Genomic DNA, 20,498 nt, shown 5'->3' with positions numbered 1-20,498 from the left:
GTAAAAGACACTAGAAAGGACTAGAGGCATAACTTAGTGGTAAGAAACTTGCCTACTATGTGTAAGACCCAGTTTCAACACCCCAAAAACCTGAGAGAAAATAAAGAACAGAAAGCAGAAAGGGGAGGAGGAAGGAAGAAGAAGGAGAAAGAAGGAAGGAGGGAGGAAGAGGAAGAGAGGGTATTTGACAATATTTTCCAAAATCAAACTAGTCAGAAATACATGGAAAGCATCTCACCACTCATGTATTCTGGGGAAATTCTTGTGCAATATTTTAGAAAGGCTGGGACAAGACAATATTCACACACAATATTCACACAGCCAATAAACACCCTAAACTTTAAAACTAATGAATGTAAGCCAACAGAAAAGGAGATGAGGCTGGGCGGTCATGGCACATGCCTTTAATCCCAGCACTTGGAAGGCAGAGCCAGGTGGATCTCTGTGAGTTCGAGGCCAGCCTGGTCTACAGAGGGAGATCCAGTACAAGCACCAAAACTACACAGAGAAACCCTGTCTCGAAAAACAGAAAGGAAGGAACGAAGGAACGAAGGAGGGAGGGAAGAAGGGAGGGAGGGAGGGAGGGAGGGAGGGAGGGGATGAACAGAGATTAGGTCCCTACATATTCCTAACTGTAAATTCCAACATCACAGATTTATAGCCCATAGTCTCAGTCTTCCTTTTCTTTCTCCTTTATTCCTCTTGGCAAAGCCATTGAAGAGTGGCTCAGTGAGCCTTGTAACCTCCCCAGTGTTTTTTATGAGCTTGACCAAAAGACTACCTCAAATATACATAAATGAAAATATATATTTATTAGTGCAAAAGGTTTCAAGACAAGTAGTCCAGAAGCATTGCTCTAAATATGCTGCTGCCTCTCATCCCTATCCTCCCCAATCATGACACTGGCATCTATACCATGCCTTCTTAGGATATAAAACAGGAAGTATAAAGCATGACTTCAGGTCAGGCAGCAGAAATATTTCTCAGTTTTCCTGTACCAAAATACAAAACAGAGAGACAGATAGACAGACAGATGACGAGACCAAAAAATAAAGACAGAGAGACAGAGAGAGAAGGGAGGGGACAGCAGCAGCACTGATTTAAGAGAGAAAAAAAAATTTTTCCACATAGTTGGCAAAAACATAAATGAATAAAACCAGAAGTTCACTAGGCTTTAAGTATCCAAACCCCTAAAATATTCATTCAATATGGCCCAGAAATTCAGTTATAAATTGAATATATTCAGTTTCTTCTAGAAAAAAATACTAGGTTAAATATACAATACACATATGTAAGAATGTTCTCTACAGTAATGTTTACAGTATTGCAAACTACTGCAACAATCTTAAATGCCCACCAGAACAAGAATGGTAAAACTATTTTACTACTATGACAACATGATACACTCTGCAAACATTTAAAAAATGAGCAGCCACAGACTCAGTAAGATAGAAAAATGTTAATGTAACAGTAAATGAATATAGATTATAAAAGCATTAATATAAAAGAATCCTACTTTCAACATAAAAGTTTAGCGACATAATTACAAAAACTTACAATAAGCCGGGCGGTGGTGGCGCACGCCTTTAATCCCAGCACTCGGGAGGCAGAGCCAGGCGGATCTCTGTGAGTTCGAGGCCAGCCTGGGCTACCAAGTGAGCTCCAGGAAAGGCGCAAAGCTACGCAGAGAAACCCTGTCTCGAAAAACCAAAAAAAAAAAAAAACAAAAACTTACAATAAATATACATTAAATATACATAAACATTAAGGCCAGTCAAGAACTCATAAAGTTAGAGCAATGGTCAAAGAATAAAGTACTTACCACCAAGTCCCAGTTATTTTGTTCAAGCAATGTAATAGCTTCATCGATGTTTTCAATGCCAGTACATGCCTAAAAACCAAGTAAATAGGCATGTTTAGGATTTTAGAAATGAAGTCTGACTTAAAATGTAATTGGTATAAAACATAATTTAAGCTGTATACAATCTAAATGAAGTCAAGACATTAAGTGGCTCATACTTCTGAACAGTTTATTCATAAGAGTTTGCAAAATTTAACAATTACAATAAGCCTGTCAGGGACGGGAGAGATGACCCAGTGGGTAAAAGGTGCCAAAACCCTGGCACACTGACCTCAATTCCTGAGACACACATTATAGAAAGAATCAATGAACTCCTGTAAGATGTCCTCTGGCTCCACTTGTGTACCACAGCATGAGAAAAAACATACATACATACACACACACACACACACACACACACACAAGAACGAACGAACAAACGAATGAACCAACAAATGCAGTTTTTTGACCAGGAATGGTAGCACACAATTTTAATCCCAGCACCTGGGAGGCAGAAGCAGACAGATCTCTGTTGAGTTCTAGGCCAATATGGCCTTAATAGTGAGTTCCAAGCCATCCAAGGCTACCCAGTGAGACCTTGTCTCCCTCCCTAACCACAAAAACAAACAAACAAGCAAATAAAACGAAACAAAAAACTTGCAGAAAGCAAAGAATAGCACTCTGAAGCAGACACAGAAACACCTGCTAGAGGTGGTTCCTTTCATTTTCCCCTAAGACCCAAAAACAAAATGACAGAATTTAACTACCCAAACACAGTACTGAACACTCAAGTAACACAATTCTCAAATTATGAAAATGAAGCCATAAAGAACAAACAAAACCAATCTGTTACCATCGGCATAAAACTTAGGAACTAACTAGCACATTATTTATTATGAACCAAGCAATTTACATCATCCTTTCATTTTCTCAATAATCAGAAACTAAAATATGGCCTTTAAAATTCTTACACATAAAAAGACAACAAATTAACATATTTCATTCAATCCTCTTACCAACCTTTTGAAGTAGCTATTATGTCCATTTTAATAAGATCACTGTTTCAAAGACACTGTCCTGGTTTCATTCTGTTGGTATGATAAAATACTCGGACAAAAGCAACTCAGATGGAAAGAGTTTATTTTAAATCACAATTCTAAGTTACAGTCCATCACTTCAGGAAAAGTCACAAGAGAAGATGCTTAAGACATGCCATAGTTTGGTTTATTTCATGCCAATGGTTTATTTTACCTTGTATGAAGGGAAGTCAGGGACTCAAGCAGGGAAGGATCCTGGAGGCAGGAACTAAAGCAGAGGCGGTGGAGGAATGCTGCATACTGGTTTGCTCCCCATAGTTTGCTCAGCCTTTCTTATACAAACCAGAACTGTCCAGGAGTGGTACTACCAACAGTAAGCTGGGTCCTCCTCTATCAACTATTAGGCAAGAAAATGCCCCCACAGACTTGTTTGACGAGCTTTGATGGATACATTTTCTTAGGTGAGGTTCCTCTTCCCATTTGACTCTAACTTGTGCCAAGTTGACAAAAAAGTAACTGGGACATGACAGCTGCTTACATCACATCCACTGTCAAGAGCAGAGAGACTCAATGCATGCATGCTTAGTACTCAGCTCGTTTTCTTTACTCTTATATAGTCCAGGGCCCAAAAACATGAATACTTTCAGGCTAGGTCTTCCAACATCAATTAAGACAATGCCCCACAGACCAACCTGGTCTAATCAATGTCTTCCCAGGTGATTCTAGATTGTGTCAAACTGACAATTTAAAACAACCAGCAAAAAAGTTAAGCAATGTACTCAGGATCACAGGACTAAAAAATTGACAGAATTCCAAAGCCTGAACATTTTTATTCCACAGCACTGCCTCTTAGTCACTGATGAAAATATAAATCAACTGGAGACAATAAGCTATTATTGGTTACCTAAATTCATTAAAAATCAAATGAAATTTGGTAACTATTCTGTGATCAAAGATGACTCATAAATTCACAACCTATTCCTTATGTCATCAATTTGGAGTATTAACTAGAATGAAATGACTGCGTGTGTGTGTGTGTGTGTGTGTGTGTGTGCGCGCGCGCGCAGTATGCATATGCATGTATATATATATATATATATAATATATGTATAATATATATTATATATATAAAACATTCTAAGAAAAAAATCAGGGGTAAAATCCCATTCACAACTTCCTCAAAATAAATATAATAAAATACCCTGGATAAAACTAACCTGAAAGTTTTCTACAATAAAAACTATAAAACATTGAAGAAAGAAATTGAAGAAAATACAAGATGGGAAAGACCTCATGGATTAGAAGAGTTAATATTCTGGAAATGGCTGTACTACCAAAAGCAATCTTCAGATTCAATTCAGTCCTTATCAAAATCTCAATACTATTTTTCACAAAAGCAGGAAAAAACACTTTCAAAATTCATATGAAAATACAAAACCTTCCTGATAGCCAAACCAATCCTAAACAAAAGAAATACTGATGTAGTAGGTATCACTAAACCCGATTCAAGTTATACTGCAGATTCATAGTTATAAAAACAGCATGATACCAGCATAAAACTAGATACATAAATCAATGGAAGACTAGAAGACTCAGATAGAAACCCTCACAGTTTCAACCATCTGGCTTTTTTTTTTTAAACAAAGATCAAAAATATTCATTGAGGAAAAGACAAAAAGTGATGCTAGAAAAACTTGACATCCAGATGCAGAATGAAATAAGATACCAATCTTTCATCCTGTACAAAACTATTAACCCCAAATAGATCAAAGACCTTAACGTTAGACATGAAATTCTGAAACTGTTACAGGAAAAACACATTAGGACATAGGCAAAACCAAGAGTTTTCTGGACAGAACTCTAGTCGTTCAGAAAAGGCAGCAACAACTGACAAACAGGACCTCATGAAATTAAAAAGCTTCTTCATAACAAAGCACACAGTTAACTGAGTAAATACACAGCCTGCTAAGTTAAAGAATATTTCCGCTAGGTGTATGCCTAAAGACTAATATCTAAAATATACAAAGAACTCAAAAAATCAAAACAAGAAATCAAACAGCACAATCAATAAATAGCCTAATGAAATAAACTGACAACTCTCAAAAGATGAAAACAAAACAGCCAACAAACACATGAAAAATGTTCCCTTTTACTAATAAATGAAAGTTTAAAACACACTGAAATTCCAACCCATTCAAAATGGTACTCTTTAAAAAAATAAGTAACAAATGCTGACAAGAGTATGAACAAAAAGGAACCCTTGATTAATACAATGCTGGTGGAAATATAAACTAGTCTAGTCAATAAGGAAATTAGTATGGAGGTTTCTCAAAAAAAAAAATCTGTCACATGACTCAAATACACCACCCCTGAGTATTTACAAGGAATAGGGACTGCAGAGATAACTCAGTGGTTAAGAGCACTTGCTGCTCTTCCAGAAGTCCTGAGTTCAATTCCCAGGACCCACATGGCAGCTCACAACTGTCTGTAATCCAGTTCCAGGGGATCTCAAACCTTCAGACCAATGCACATAAAATAAAGTTAAGTAAATTGTTTTTAAAAAGAGGATTACAAGTCAACACATCACAGAGATACTTATACAGCAATATTTACTGCAATCCATTCACAACCGCTAAGAAATGGAACTGAGCCTAGGTATTCAATAACAGAGAAGTAGATAGAGAGTTCATGATTTTTACACACTGGAAAATTTTTCAGCTACAAAGAAGAGCAAAGCTGTATCATTTGCAAAAAAAATGGATGCAAGTGTAGTAACGATATTAAACAAATGAAGTCAGTTTCAGACAAATATGTTTTCTCTCATACTTGATTTCTAGATTTTTATAGAGATACATAAGATGCTGTGTGTATATAAAGTAGAAGTGAACTTGTCTAGGAGAACAAAGAGAACAAAGAAGTGAGAAGAGAGAATGGAGACTGATGGGGCATAAAGGAACGATATATTCAACATACAATATATTTATATTAAAAAGTCCTTCTGTAACAGTCTTGCATATGATATATAATGACATTTTAAAACAGATTTTCTCTACACATAAAAAGTAAAATTTTAAATGGCTGAATGAAATACTGGATTAATAAATATCTATACAGGGCTGGAGAGATGGCTCAGAGGTTAAGTGCACTCACTGATTGCTCTTCCAGAGGTCCTGAGTTCAATTACCAGCAACCACATGGTGGCTCACAACCATCTATAGATCACCATACATGCAGGCAGAACACTGTATCATAATAAATAAATAAATCTTAAAAAATAAAAAAATTAAAATTAATAAATATCTATACAATCCATGTTGATTCTTTTTTTTAATGATTTGTTGTTGTTGTTGTTGTTGTTGTTGTTGTTGTTGTTGTTACTGTTTTCAAGGCAGGGTTTCTTTGTGGCTGTCCTGGAACTAGTTCTGTAGATGAAATTGGCCTCAAACTCACAGAGATCTGCCTGCCTCTGCCTCCCAAATGTTAGATTAAAGGTGTGCATCACCACCACCTGGCTTTTAAAATGATTTTTTGTTTTGTTTTGTTTTTGTTTTTCGAGACAGGGTTTCTCTGTGTAGCTTTGCGCCTTTCCTGGGACTCACTTGGTAGCCCAGGCTGGCCTCGAACTCACAGAGATCCGCCTGGCTCTGCCTCCCGAGTGCTGGGATTAAAGGTGTGCGCCACCACCGCCCGGCTTTAAAATGATTTTTGTTGATTGTTAATTTCAGTCAGGGTCTCTCTATTATATAGCTCTGGTTGTCCTGGAACTCAGTGTATAAACCAGGCTAGCCTCAAACTCAGAAAATCACTTGCCTCTGTCTCCCAAATGCTTGGGATTCACCACGCCCAGCCTTAAATGAATTTTTATCTGGAAATTGTCAAACAAAGCATCACAAGTAGTAAAACAATGTCAGATTAAAAGCTTCCTAATACAATAAAAGATGATAGTCACAGTATCAATCATAAAGAATGGATGCCCTGCAAAATGTTCAACTATTCTAACCAAAGATCTAGATTAAAAGGAACAAGTCAAGCCAGGCAGTGGTGGCACATGCCTTTAATCCCAGCACTCGGGAGGCAGAGCCAGATGGATCTCTGTGAATTCGAGGCCAGCCTGGTCTACAGAGGGAGATCCAGTACAGGCACCAAAACTACACAGAGAAATCCTGTCTCAAAAAAGAAAAAGAAAAGAAAAGAAAAAAGAAACAAGTCAAGAGATATCATAAATATATAAATAAATAGAATATACAACATTTTACAAAACTTGTTCTAAAAGTTACTTCCTTCTCAAGAAGTGTTAGTACTTCTCCATACTAAGAAACTAGAGAGACAGTCATAAATGCAATACAAAACTATAATTATATACTAGTTATAAGGAAATACTGATAAGAAAAATAAGATTCGCTATAATTGGGGAAATTGCATTATTGCCAGGACTTTAGAAGACATGGATTATGCTTGATTTTGAATACATTGTGTATACAGGAAGTTGTTGCACATTGAAACACTTAACAAGAATATGTGGTGAATTCTTACAATTTTATGTTGCCTCAACATCCATTGAATAGAGGCTTAATGTTCTTGCTCCAGAAGAGGACATAATTTACAGCCCCGCACCATGCTCAAATGGATGAAGCTAGTGAACGCAAGACAAAAGGGATGTGATACTAAACCCAATTCTTTAACATAAGAACCACAGAACTCTATAGTTCCTCCCACTAAGGATTATTTTCCATTGACACTGAGCTTGAATATGACTTGATCCTTTTCCTATGAAACTATAATAAGAATGTTGGTGGTATTATAACTATGACTGTATATCTTCAAACACATCATTAATTTTGAGTTTCTACTTACACTTCTAAATCATTATCCTAAGGTTTTTTGTTTGTTTGTTTGTTTGTTTGTTTGTTTGGGTCAGGGTGGGGGTTGTAGACAAATTTCTAAGCAGTCTTATTAAATAAGAAACACAGAGCCAAATACAGGGGTGAAAGCCGTAGAGATCAGAGAAATAGTAATAGCCACCAATTAACCTTAGCTCACCTCGTCACCATAGTTTCCCAAGAGAACCAGCTTCTTCCTGTCTAACCTGCGCTTTTATTGCCTTGATGTTCTGCCTTCTCATTGGCTCTGAGCCCAGCCACCTCACTTCCTCGTCACTGCCTGTCTGTATAGACTTCCAGGTCTCTATGGTTGGTACTGGGATTAAAGGCATGTGTTACCACGCTTGGCTGTGTCCTTGAACACACAGAGACTCTACCTGCCATGTAATCGGATTAAGGGCATGCGCTAACACCACCTGACTTTTGTGTAAGGCTAGCTATGACCTCTGATCTCCAGGCAAACTTTATTTATTAAAGTACAAATAAAATATCACCACATTTCAGCACAAATAAAATATCACCACAGGGGATTTCTAAGATCCTATGAGAAGATATCAAAATAAATACACATGAATCACATCTGAGCCAAAATATTGAGGAGTCAAGCCCAACTACATGTGCAGCTTCTAAACAAAGACACTCAAATACACAGGATCAACCACAACTGAGAAGTGCTTCAATTAGAATTCCTGTGGTTCCTGGCCACTGAGTTATGAAGTTGCCACACAGAAATAATATTAGTTTTGAGTGAAATATTCTGTCTGAGTAGAAATTTAAGTGAAAATGGAAATTGTTAGGATCCTGCTCTCACTCTTCCAGGTCTAACACCTTACATCATCAAGGGGGCTTGGGCGACTGCGTACCACTGTGTGGCCACGCAATCTCCACCTTAAAGAGCCACACACGGACCCCGACGCTCTCTTTCTGAGCTCCCCTCTCTTTCTGTTTCCTCTCTGCTCTGCTCCTGCCATCTTTCTGTCTCTCCAGGCCTGATTTCTTTCTAATAAAGCTCTTTCTAACTTTGGTAGTCGTAGCTGCGCCTGCCAACCCACCAGCGCCGTTCATCCTTTCAGAAATCAATGAGATTATTTTAAAAACTAAAACTTCCATATAACCCATCCACACCACTTCTGGGTATACATCTGAAGGACTATAAGGCAACTGATGAGTGGTTAGACAAACTGTGGTGTAGATACACAATGATAGTGTGTGCATACATAATAGAGTTTGAGTCAGCCATAGGTAATGAAAATTATGTTCTTTGATGGAGAATGGATCTAGAGATCGTAACAGTAAGTGAATAAAATGAGACCAAGAATTCTTTATAGATGTATAAAGCCATATAAATAAATATCTTTATATAAATATCTATATATTATATATATGACATGAAAGTAGAACAAGGGGAAGAGAGGAGATTAGCTAGGAGGATAAAGGGAGGATTAAGGGTAGGGAATGAGAGGGGGCAAATATAGTCTAAGTATATAATATACTTTTAAAAAATTATTTTCAATAAAAAAGTTTTCACTAAAAAAGTATAGTACTATGAACAATGAATATATACCAATTAAAATTTTTTAAATAAATAAATTAAAAATATATAAATACAATGTAGTTATCTAAGAAATGGCCTGATCATACATACACACACATAAATACATATGGGTATACAACACACATGAGTTCATACACACACATACATACACAGACTTACTAACTACATAACTGTTTTGGCCAATGACAAACCATCTATAAGACAGTGCTTTACCATATTGCCTAGGTGTGTAGAATGTTATGCTATGTAAGTTTGTTCATACAACATGATCTCTCATGATACATATCTCCTCCTCACTCCTGCCTCTAGGTTCAAATCCAAAACATTATACATGTCCTACCTGACTTATATCCCTGGTCCACTTTTTTCTTCCTTCTTAAGCATGTAAGATATAGAGTACCATTCAATGACCATTACTATTAAGTCTATCAGTTATAGGCCTATTTATATTGGTTGGGATTTTCTTGTGACTATGGGTTAATACTTTCCTGATTCTTTATATGCTTGATAACTTGTGATTATGTCCAAATATTATGACCTTTTCATATTTTGGATGCTGGATATCTCTAAATATCCTTGAGCCTTGTTCTGGAGTGCCTGGAAATAACTGATTGCTTTTAAAGCTTCCTTTAAAGTTCTGTTTGGCAATATCCTTCAGTAGCCTTCTGAGGACTCTGGGATACCTCACTATATATAAAAAAATATATTAAATATATATGATATATTTAAGATGTCCCACTTACTATTAAAGACTCATGCAGCTGGCAGGAACAAATACAGATTACAGAGCTTTTTATTTCATTAACACTTTCCATTTTTTTAATTTTATTCTTTCTTATGAATAGTTCCAGCACTTATCAAAGAATTTTAACTAGCTGAGAAATGCATGGAAAAACAAGTCTCATGGCAAATGATCCATTTCTGGGAAAGTTATAATGCATTTTCAGCATAATAAAACCTTTAAAGGAATACTTCAGGAAAACGTCTTCCAACTTTCTCAACCCATAAGGCTCTAAACTAAGTGAAAACTAAAGACTTCATTTCATATTTAAAAAATAAATTGTATCTTATAATCTTGAGAAATACCAGTTTTCTTTTTCATTTTGACTACTTCCAATTTTGTTTTCTAAATTAATGTCATCTTTACATTAAGGTGTGTAATTAAGAAGGTTTCTTTCTTTCTTTGTAATTCTCTGTGTTAAATGGTTATGACAGATGGATGTGTGGCAGGTAAATAAGATATTTTTATTTTATCATAGTAGAAAAAAATACAGGTTTAGAATGTGTAACAGACAACCTAAAGTAAATTATTCTATCTCTTCAAGTATTACCTACAGTGAGAAAAATAATGTCTTCCATATGAGTACATGCTGGCTAGTTTTATATCAATTTGTCATAAGCTAGAATTACTCTGAAAAAAGAAACCTCAATTGACAAAATGGCACCACCAGAATGGGCTATGAGAAAAATGTGGTACATTTTCTTGATTGATGATTGATATGGGAGAGCCCAGCTGACTGTGTGTAGTACTACCCCTGCGCTGGTGGTTCTGGGTTCTATAAGAAAGCAGGCTAAGCAAGGCATAAAGAGCAAGCCAGTAAGCAGCACCCCTCCAAGGCCTTTGCATCAGCTCCTACCTCCAAGTCCCTGCCCTGTTTTGAGTTCCTACCATGACCTCCTTCGGTGATGGACTATGGGTGTGGAAGCATAAGCCAAATAAACCCTTTCCTCCCCAAGTTGCTTTTGGTCATAGCACTAATAACCCAAACTAAGGTAAGTATTTTCCTCATTTTTTTAATATAATTTATCTGTTGTTATAAGTATTATATACTAATATGCTATATCCTTAACTAGGACTAATTTGTGCTTTACTTGGTATATTCTATGTACATGTGTATGTACAGATGCTCCTAGACTTACAGTGGGATTATATTCCTGTACACCCACTGTAAATACCATGTCAAAATGCATCTACATCTACAACATATTCTAGCTGACCAGAAGTTTCATTTTGCTGCCCAGCAACCATGTAAAGATAGCAGGAGAAAAGATCAAAATTCAAAATTCAAACTAAAGTTTCTATTGAATTCACCCAATGGAAAAGTTGAAAATCTATTAGATAAATTCGTTATAAGTCAAAGACTATGAATATGTTTACAACTATATGTATGTATTCTAATAAAACTAAAAACTAAAGTAATTTATCATATGTACTATTGTAATTTGAGGCTGGGGATGTGGTTCAGTAATGGAGTGCTTGCCTACTATGTGCAAGGCTTTGGATTTGATCCCTATAACCAGAAGAGAAAAATTAAAGATCTGATCTTGCTATTGAAAGGGATTTCTTTTACAATTATTAAAAACCAAAACCCATGCACAAATATTAAAGAACAAAAGAACCTAAGGTGAATCACAAGTAACAGCAAAAGCACCCGCTACCACTCGCTGCCCAGCTCGAAAGGCCCACACAACCTTCCACCTCTTCCCTCTGGGTCATTCTCTCTCTCCCCTCCTGGGTCCTCCAAGGCTCACTGATCCATTCTAGCCAGGTGAATGGAAACTCTGCCTCTTTTCAATTAAAATACGAACTGGCGACATAAACAGAAATTCCATAACATAGCAAATTTTAAAACAATGAAAACAAGTGGCCAGAAAAATATGGAAGTATTTACAGCAGTAGTTCTAAACTTCCCTAATGCTGTGACCCTTTAATACAATCCCCCCGTACCATAAAATCATTTTTGTTGCTACGTTATAATTTTGCTACTGTTATGCATCATAATGCAAATAAGTGTTTTCTGATGGTCTTAGGTAACCCCTGTTTAAGAGTCATTCTACCCCAGGGGTCCCAACTCACAGATTGAGAACCACTGATTTAAAGCATCAGCATGTAGTGTGTCTCCTTTTGCTTTTCTAAACAGCATCTTTATGAAAATAATCTGAACCTATATTTTTGTAATCTAACAACTTGGCTCGTCCTGAAAAGAGGTAAACACTGCTTGAGATGGTTATAATTTCATCTGTAACCTAAAATGTATGTTATTGAGGCAGTAAAAATGTTTCAGCTTGGCACCAAGCCTGATAATCAGAGTTTGATTCCAGGACTCATGTGGTGGAAGGAGAACCCACTCCTATAAGGTGTTCTGACCAATACACATGTACTGTGCCATGCATTCACACACACACACACACACACACACACACACACACACACACACACACACGTTGTGCATGTGCAGAGAGAGACAGACATAGAGACAGACAGAGGGGGGAGATTAGGGGATGAAAAGAGAGGGAGAATAAATTTTTAAATGAAAAAATGCAATGAAGTGTATTATTCTCAGGAAAAGGCAACAGAACACCAAAGGAGAAAAGGAAATGTGCCAAGGCCACTGAAGGGAACAGAGAAAGAATAAAGGATAAAACATCAATTTTTTTTAGCCCAGGCAGACCTGGAACTTGCAGCAATCCTCGTGCCTCCTGAGTGGTGGGATTACTGATGTGAGCCACAAAGCCCATCTGTAGGGAAAAGGGGCTAGCTAAAGAAACCCACCCTGACCCTGAAGGCCAGAACTAGGGAAAGATGGCTCAGATCAGGGCAGAAAGAAACACAGTTTGGCTCAGTCAGATCAGAGCCATATCTGCCCCTGGCCAAATGACTTGTAAAACTAACCAATCACAGAGTAGCACCCTGGCCCTGGGCTCAGTGAGATCAGAGCCATGTCTGCCCCTGGTGACTTGTGAAACCAACCAATCACAGAGCAGGAAGGTAGTACCGCCACTGGCCCTGGGGCCCAGAATCAGGGAAAGAAACACAGCCTGGGTTTGGGACCTAAGCCAGAGAAATGAACACTTTATTCCCAAACCCAGAACCAAGGAAACATGCCCTGACTCTGAAACCAGCACCAAAGTAACATTCTTGGTCCCTAGAATCAGAGTCAGTACAAGTAATGTACACTGGCCTTAGAAGTAGTGTCAAAAAGCCAAGAAAAGCCAGTGAAAGCAACCCAGTTGGGCTCTGAAATCAGGGCCATCTCTGCCCCTAGCCCACAAAACTGACCAATCCTTGGGCAGAAAAAAACTAACCAATCACTGGTTGACTCCGCCCCCAAGAGATCCTATATAAACCGCCCTGCCTGGTCAGTTGTTGGCTGTTCTCTCCACCCTTGTAGAGACACCTACTCTCCTGGACCCCTCCTTCCCAAATAAATCTCTTTCTCAAGAGTTTTGGGTGTGAAGATTTTCATTGACTGGTGAACAGAAGAACCTTGCTGGGACATCCCTCAGTGGACAGTACAAGGAGAAGCTGAACAGAAGATCTTTGCTGAGATGTCCCATAGTGGAGAGAGCAAAGGAGAGCTGAAAAAATAACACTTTGCTCAGGGCCTCAGGAGATTACTACATTTCTGCAGGGGTTTCCCCTTTTGCAGAGTGAAGCAAAAGAAGCAACATCTTAGGCGAGAGAAACAGAGCTCTGCTAGGAAGCCCCCTTAAGTGGGGGCTAAGCAAAGCTCAGCTGTAGCAACTCTCCAGGAAAGGAGCAGGATTGCTATATCCTGTGAGGAAGACCATGCCCCACCACACCAGGTATAGCCTGACTTTATCGGAACAGTCAGGATACCCTTCCCTGCTGAAGCAGTTCCAGGCCTGACTCTCCCCAGCAGTCAGAATAACCTCCCTCCAGCACAGAGGTGCCCTAAGCTGTGAGGTATACGAGGCATCCCTGATACCTCACCCTCCAGCCGTCAGAGCTGTCCTAAATGGCTTGCAGCATCTGGGATACCTCACCCTCCAGCTGGCAGCTGTTCTAAGCGGCTACCTCACCCTCCAGGGCTGCTGTCTCATTGCAGCTCCAGCCATTGTCTGACTCCCAAGTAGTCAGGATACCTCTCCCCAGAGCTGCAGAGCTCACGTTGGGTGGACCAAACCCACAGAGTTGCAACAAATTTATTTGCACCATCTAGTCAGCTTAATTATAAGCTATTTTACTACAAAGAATGCAGAGCTTCCCAAAATAGTGTACCTCTTTAAAATTAGTTGTTAGTCTCAGTTAACGACTACATAGTTTTAAGTGTTATAAGATCTTTTAGAACATGTCTTCAAGAATTCTTACAAATTGTAAACCATAACATTTCTAGACAGTTTTTGTTAATGAAAGTCCAAAGTACCTAATTTTCATTCTTTCCATGAACAGGGTAACAGCAATAGTAATTACATTTGGCTAATAATATATAAAGAAAATACAGGACTTACTAATTACATATTCATTACATTTACTATTTGTTATATTTCTTGATAGGCTTTAAAAGCTCATAATTTTATAATAAAAAATAAATGAGTTCTGGAGAGATGGCTCAATGGTTAAGAGCGCTCTTCCAGAAGACACACCATCAGTTCCAATATCCCCATCAAGTGGCTTACAAACCACTTCTAACTCCTGCTCCAGGAAATCAATGCTTCTTGCCTCTGAGGACACTTACACTCACTTGCACATACCCACACACAGACACACATATACTCATAATTAAAAATAATAAAAATTTGGGCTGGAGAGATGGCACAGACTGCTCTTCCAGAGGTCCTGAGTTCAATTCCCAGCAAACACATGGTGGCTCACAACCATCTGTAATGAGATCTGGCGCCCTCCTCTGTATACATAATAAATAAATAAATCTTTAAAATAATAATAATAATAAAATTGGTATGGAGAAATAGTTCATTGGTTAATAATACTTGCTAATCTTCCAAAGAACTGAGGTTCAGTTCCCACCCCCTACCTGGTTAGTTTACAATCATTTTTAACTCCAGTTCCAGTGAGTTCAGTACCCTAGTCTTGCCTCCAAGAAACACACATGAACAGACATGCACAGATATGCATGCAGGTGAAACACTCATACTCATAAATAATGATGATCATCATTATGATAATAATGACAAATACCAATTCTAAATTCTAAAAACAAAAAAGACAGGAAAAAAAGTAGCTCAGGGAAAGATAGGGAAAAGAAAGAGGAGGCAAAAAAAAAAAAGAAGAACAACAAGCATTCAGTTCAGGAATTTATTCAGTTTTATTAAAGCATAAATGTATGTGAAGGCTAGGCATAGTGGGACATGCCTTTAATCCCAGCACTTGGAATCAGAAACACATGGATCTCTCTGAGTTCAAGACCACCCTGGTCAACATAGAGAGTTCCAGGCCAGCAAGGGCTACATAGAGAGGCCCTATTTCCAAAAAGAAAGAGTATAGTGACAAAAAAATTAAAGTTGAAAAAAATTAAGAAAGAGAAGTAGGCTAGCAATTTCCACATTATAGAAAAACTCAGACATATGCAAGGGATCCCTAATACTGAGAAGTTAAGAGTATATGCAGTACAAAAAGAATATGACTGTCAGTGCTTCTATCACAGAAGGTAGCATGACTTCAAAAGATACCTCAGAAAGGTACCTAGACAGAAGGGCTGGGGCTGTGCTAACCAAGTCACTGTCCTGGTGAGCACAAGCGGCAGCATGGTGTACCACAGTGTAATTTACTGTGGGATCCTCACCTTTCCAACAGGAGATTTACCTGAGCTGCTTTTCACATACTCCAAGTTTTATCCTTTATCTCTTTTCTGACCTGCACTTTTTGGGAAATGTTATTATTGCTGGGAAGGGTGGGTCCAAGCCTGAGCAGTTAGTGGAATGTGGTGGCCATCTGGACAACTGTCTCAGACAACTGTAGCACATATCCTCTAGAAAGTAGAGTTCTAAAATCTACACTTTAGACATATCACATGCTTCTTACACTGACTCAAGTTTGAGAACAAGCAGAGCTAAGAGAATATGTATGTACATCTGGCAACTTGATGTACATACTCTCAGGTAAACTCTTTTTTAATTCAGTGAAAAAGTTTTGTTGTTAAAAGGGATTAGTGAATTATACCAGTGGGAATTTTACACAGCTTAGTGTGTCACCTCATTGGTCTACTTTTACACTCCACTGGCAATGGAGAGTAAGAAAAAGAAATATACCCACCATTTGTAAAATAAGCTGGCATGACTGCACTGGTGCAATCTATTCACGTTTGTAAGTGTGTACAAATGTTAAGTAAGCACTGCCAGAGTACTGGTGCCAAATAGTAGTTTCATATTAAAAAATACTAGTCACCATGGTTTGTTTCTTCAATAACATTTCTTAAGAGTTTTCTTTTAGCTGAGCAGTGGTGGCCCACACGTTTGATCCCAGCACTCAGGAGACAGAGGCAGGCCGATCTCTGTGAGTCTGAGACCAGCCTGGTCTACAGAGCTAGTTCCTGGACAGCCAAGACTACACAGAGAAACTCTGTTTCAAAAAAACCCAACAAGCCGGGCGGTGGTTTCGCACGCCTTTAATCCCAGCACTCGGGAGGCAGAGGCAGGCGGATCTCTGTGAGTTCGAGGCCAGCCTGGTCTACAGAGTGAGATCCAGGAAAGGTGCAAAGCTACACAGAGAAACCCTGTCTCGGAAAAAAGAAGAAAAAAAAAAAAACCCAAAAGTTTTCTTTTAAACACACACACAAAACAAAAACAAAAAAAAGAGATAGTAAATATGGTAGTACCTTTAATCCCAGCATTTGGGAGACTAACAGAAGCAAGAGGATCAGGAATTTAAAGCTATCCTAAGCAAATAGGGGTAGGGATGGGGAAACAGCAGACTGTCAAAACCAAGAGATATGCATCATTCCAAATAAACATAATCCTATATACCTTAGGTAAGTTTCTTTTAAAAAGTAGTCTCTACAGAAAAAAGAAGAATCAAGCTTGATGTGGTGGCTCACATCTGTAATCCAGCACTCAGGAGGATAAGGTAGGCAGAATGGCACAAGTTCAATGCCAGTTTGAGCTACATAGGAAGTTCCACGCCAGAACGAATTAATAGTGTGAAAACATGCTACAACAATAAGAAAGAAATAGGTGTGGGAACTTACTTAGCTCAGCACCAGAGCACTTGCCTGGCCCTGGTTTTGGTCCCCAGCAGAGGTTTATAGAATTTCAGGGACCAGTGATATAGGTCAGTTGGTAGAATATTTACCTTCTGTACACAAATGCTGCAGGCCGCAGGAATATCATAAGAACTCAGCTGGTTATGGCAAAGTCACTACCTGGAGGGATCATGGAATTCCTCCAGAGGAAGCCAAATCCCAAGGAGTTTTTGGTGTTACTTGGCTTGTTATATATCAGTTGTATTCTGTTATGAAAATCATGTGTGCCTTCATAGCTTTCCCCATTGACTTTTCCCTAAGAAAGGCTAACAGTGTGGACTGATCACTCTCTGGACATACACATTCCAGGTATTTGGAGAACAGCCTCAGGAAAGGCTTTCTCTGGAATCAGATATCTCCCTTGGCTACTTTCAAGGACTAGCAGTAATAACAGTCCACATGCAAGTCTCCTGATTTAAGATAAATTCCACAAGGAGACATCACCTAGGTCAGGTGGACGTTGTTAAGTAATAGCTTTACACAATTCAGCTCGGACCCTCCTTTCTTACAACCTTACCAACTTTATAGACCGCTAACTCCTTACCTAACCACTTCTAGGAATACTTAGATAACCTTCTGCGCTGACAGCTATGCTCAGCCAGAACTCCAGTTCAAGCCTCCCTGTAATTATCATTAGCAGCATCCGGCCAGGTCCATCACCAGATGGAGGAAAGTACTTTATCAGAGATACCTCCATACCTTCTAAGAATAGACTTAAGCATCCAGCCCACCTGTTTGAGAAGGCCTGGCGGATGTGCCAATTAAGCCTTACTTCCTCTTTTCCCAAACATTACCACCAGTTCCAGATCTCCCTTTAACTATCACCAGAGGCATCTAGCTGTACACAGGTTGCCTAGCGACTGAGCACTTTTCCCCACCCTGCAGAAAAACGGCAGATAGCTTGGACAGATAGGAGCTACAGGAAAAAAGACAGTTTTATTTTCTCCCATTGACCTAGCAACTTATAGATTCTTAACACTTTCTACCAACCACATTTAAGATAATAGTCAGCACATAAGAGCCCTCTTCTTAGATATTACCTGAATTCAGCCTTTAGTTAATTCATTTCCCCATTGGTCACTTCCCTTTGGGGTTACAAATGATAATTAACAAGTATTGCTTCATGTGATTCTTATCACCCCTCTGTTTGACCCTGGAAGCCTGGCTTTATTATATACCAGGACTTCCAGGGCACAGGGGGACTGAGAAGAGAAAAAAGAGAATGGAAGAACTAGATGGGTAAGAACTTGAGAGGAACGAACCAAGATGGGGAAGAACTAGATTGAAGGGCTAAAAGAGAGGACTAGAGGAACAAAATGGAAGATGAGGAAGAGCCAGATGGGGAAGAACAAGATGAGGAAGAGCCAGATGAGAGAGAAGGAGACAGGAGAAGAGCTGACAGGGGAAAGAACTAGATAGATGAGAACCTAGAAGGGACAGAACTAGATGAAGGAATTAAGATAGAACTTAGAGGGGACAGTAGATAAATATAGAGAAATCAGGCAAGAAAGGAGCTAAACATGAGAGCAGAATAGAAGCTGTGTAGAGAGAGAATTATCACAGAATAATAAAGTGTATGAACTAAGGAGTTTCGTGTACATAGATTCATTTCTTCTCATTAAAGATTAATTATCAGCTGGTTGTAGATTCTTCCCGGACCCTGGGAGGGGACTATCGAGGGGCTGGACCCCCATAGTCCTCGATACACAAAGAACTAAGTTCAAACTCCAGCACCACATACACCAGATGTGGTAGGGCATGCCTATAATCTCAGCACTAGGGAGGTAAAGGCAAGAGGATCAGAAGTAATCCTCTGCTTTATAACAAGCTAGACCTAAGGGGAGAGGAAGGGAGAAGGGAGAAGGCTATCATAAAATTAGAATTTGTCTATTACTTTCCAAAATAATCACTGTGAAGATATCTTAGAGATGCTAATAGAGCAGGGTGTGATGGCACATGCCTTTGATTCCCAGTACCTTGGAGGCAGAGGCAGGTGGATCTCTGTGAGTTCAAAGTTAATCTAATCTACACATAGAGTTCCAGGCTAGAGGCTGTATGTATGGCTTATAAGGACACTCCCTCTCTCCCCTCCCAGTCGGCTTCCCTTCCCCGCTCCCCTACCACACACACACAGACACATACAGACACACACACACACACACACACACACACACACACACACACACACACTCTCTCTCTCTCTCTCTCTCTCTCTCTCTCTCTCACACACACACACACACACACACACACACACACACACACACACACAAAACCACCTAAAAGAGTACTAAACAAATAATGGCATGCATATTCAAACACTGGAAATGGAGCAGGAATTTCTCTAGACTTATCACAAACTAATTAAGCCATCTGCAAAACCAATTCAGATAATATACTCTGCTTCAGTGCTTACCAAATTCACATACTGATGGCCAAACTGGTTTCTCTGGTATGCTAATACCAGGAAGAAGGCATCATAAATAGTGATTACAGATACTATGCTCAAATAAAAGTATCCACTCCTTTGTAAATTAATATTCTGGTTAATAAATAATCACAGCACTAGGAAGGTAGATGCAGGAGAATCAGGAGTTCAAGACCAAAGGATCAAGAAAGAGTTCAATACCAGTACATAGTCTGTTCAAGGACAGCCTGGGCTGCATGAGACCCAGTACAACCACATACACCCTACCTCACCCCACACAAACACACAGTTCTGCTTAATAAATCCATCTCAGGGTTGGAGAGATGGCTGAGAACTGAACTAAGAGTTCTCTTAGTTCAGTTCTCAGCACCAACATGTGACTGATAACCCTCTGTAACCCTAGTTCCCAGGAACCTGATACCTTCTTCTGGCCTCCATTGGTATCATGCACACACATAGTATAGATACATGTATGCAGGCAAAATACACATACACATAAAATAAAAATAAACCTTTTTTTTAAATTAATCTCCTATGAAGCTGTTATTCTGAGCCAATTTCCCAGAACATTATCACTGAATAATAACAAATAAAAAACAAAATAACTTAAGTCTACAGAGCAAAGGATCAGATTATGAATTTCTCAAGGACACAAACCTTTCTCATTACTTGAAGCACATATCACAGAAATATAAAAACCAAATATTAACAATTATGATTAAATCCTAGTAGTATCTTAGTTACAATTTTCTCTTTATTTT

General features: G+C 38.7%; 1 protein-coding gene across 1 annotated transcript in view; it reads right to left on the bottom strand.

Moving 5' to 3' along the window:
* Window positions 1–20,498, bottom strand: part of Faf1 (Fas associated factor 1) — a 339,484-nt gene that overhangs the window by 287,520 nt on the left and 31,466 nt on the right. The window contains exon 2 of the mRNA XM_076564728.1: window positions 1,823–1,891. Coding sequence (XP_076420843.1) covers window positions 1,823–1,891 — 69 coding nt within the window. The remainder of the gene's footprint in view (window positions 1–1,822; window positions 1,892–20,498) is intronic.

Source organism: Peromyscus maniculatus, chromosome 2 (assembly GCF_049852395.1).
Source record: "Peromyscus maniculatus bairdii isolate BWxNUB_F1_BW_parent chromosome 2, HU_Pman_BW_mat_3.1, whole genome shotgun sequence".
NCBI classification, from domain to species: domain Eukaryota; kingdom Metazoa; phylum Chordata; class Mammalia; order Rodentia; family Cricetidae; genus Peromyscus; species Peromyscus maniculatus.
Note: the sequence above shows the minus strand (reverse complement) of the source record. Positions and strands in the feature narration are given on the sequence as shown.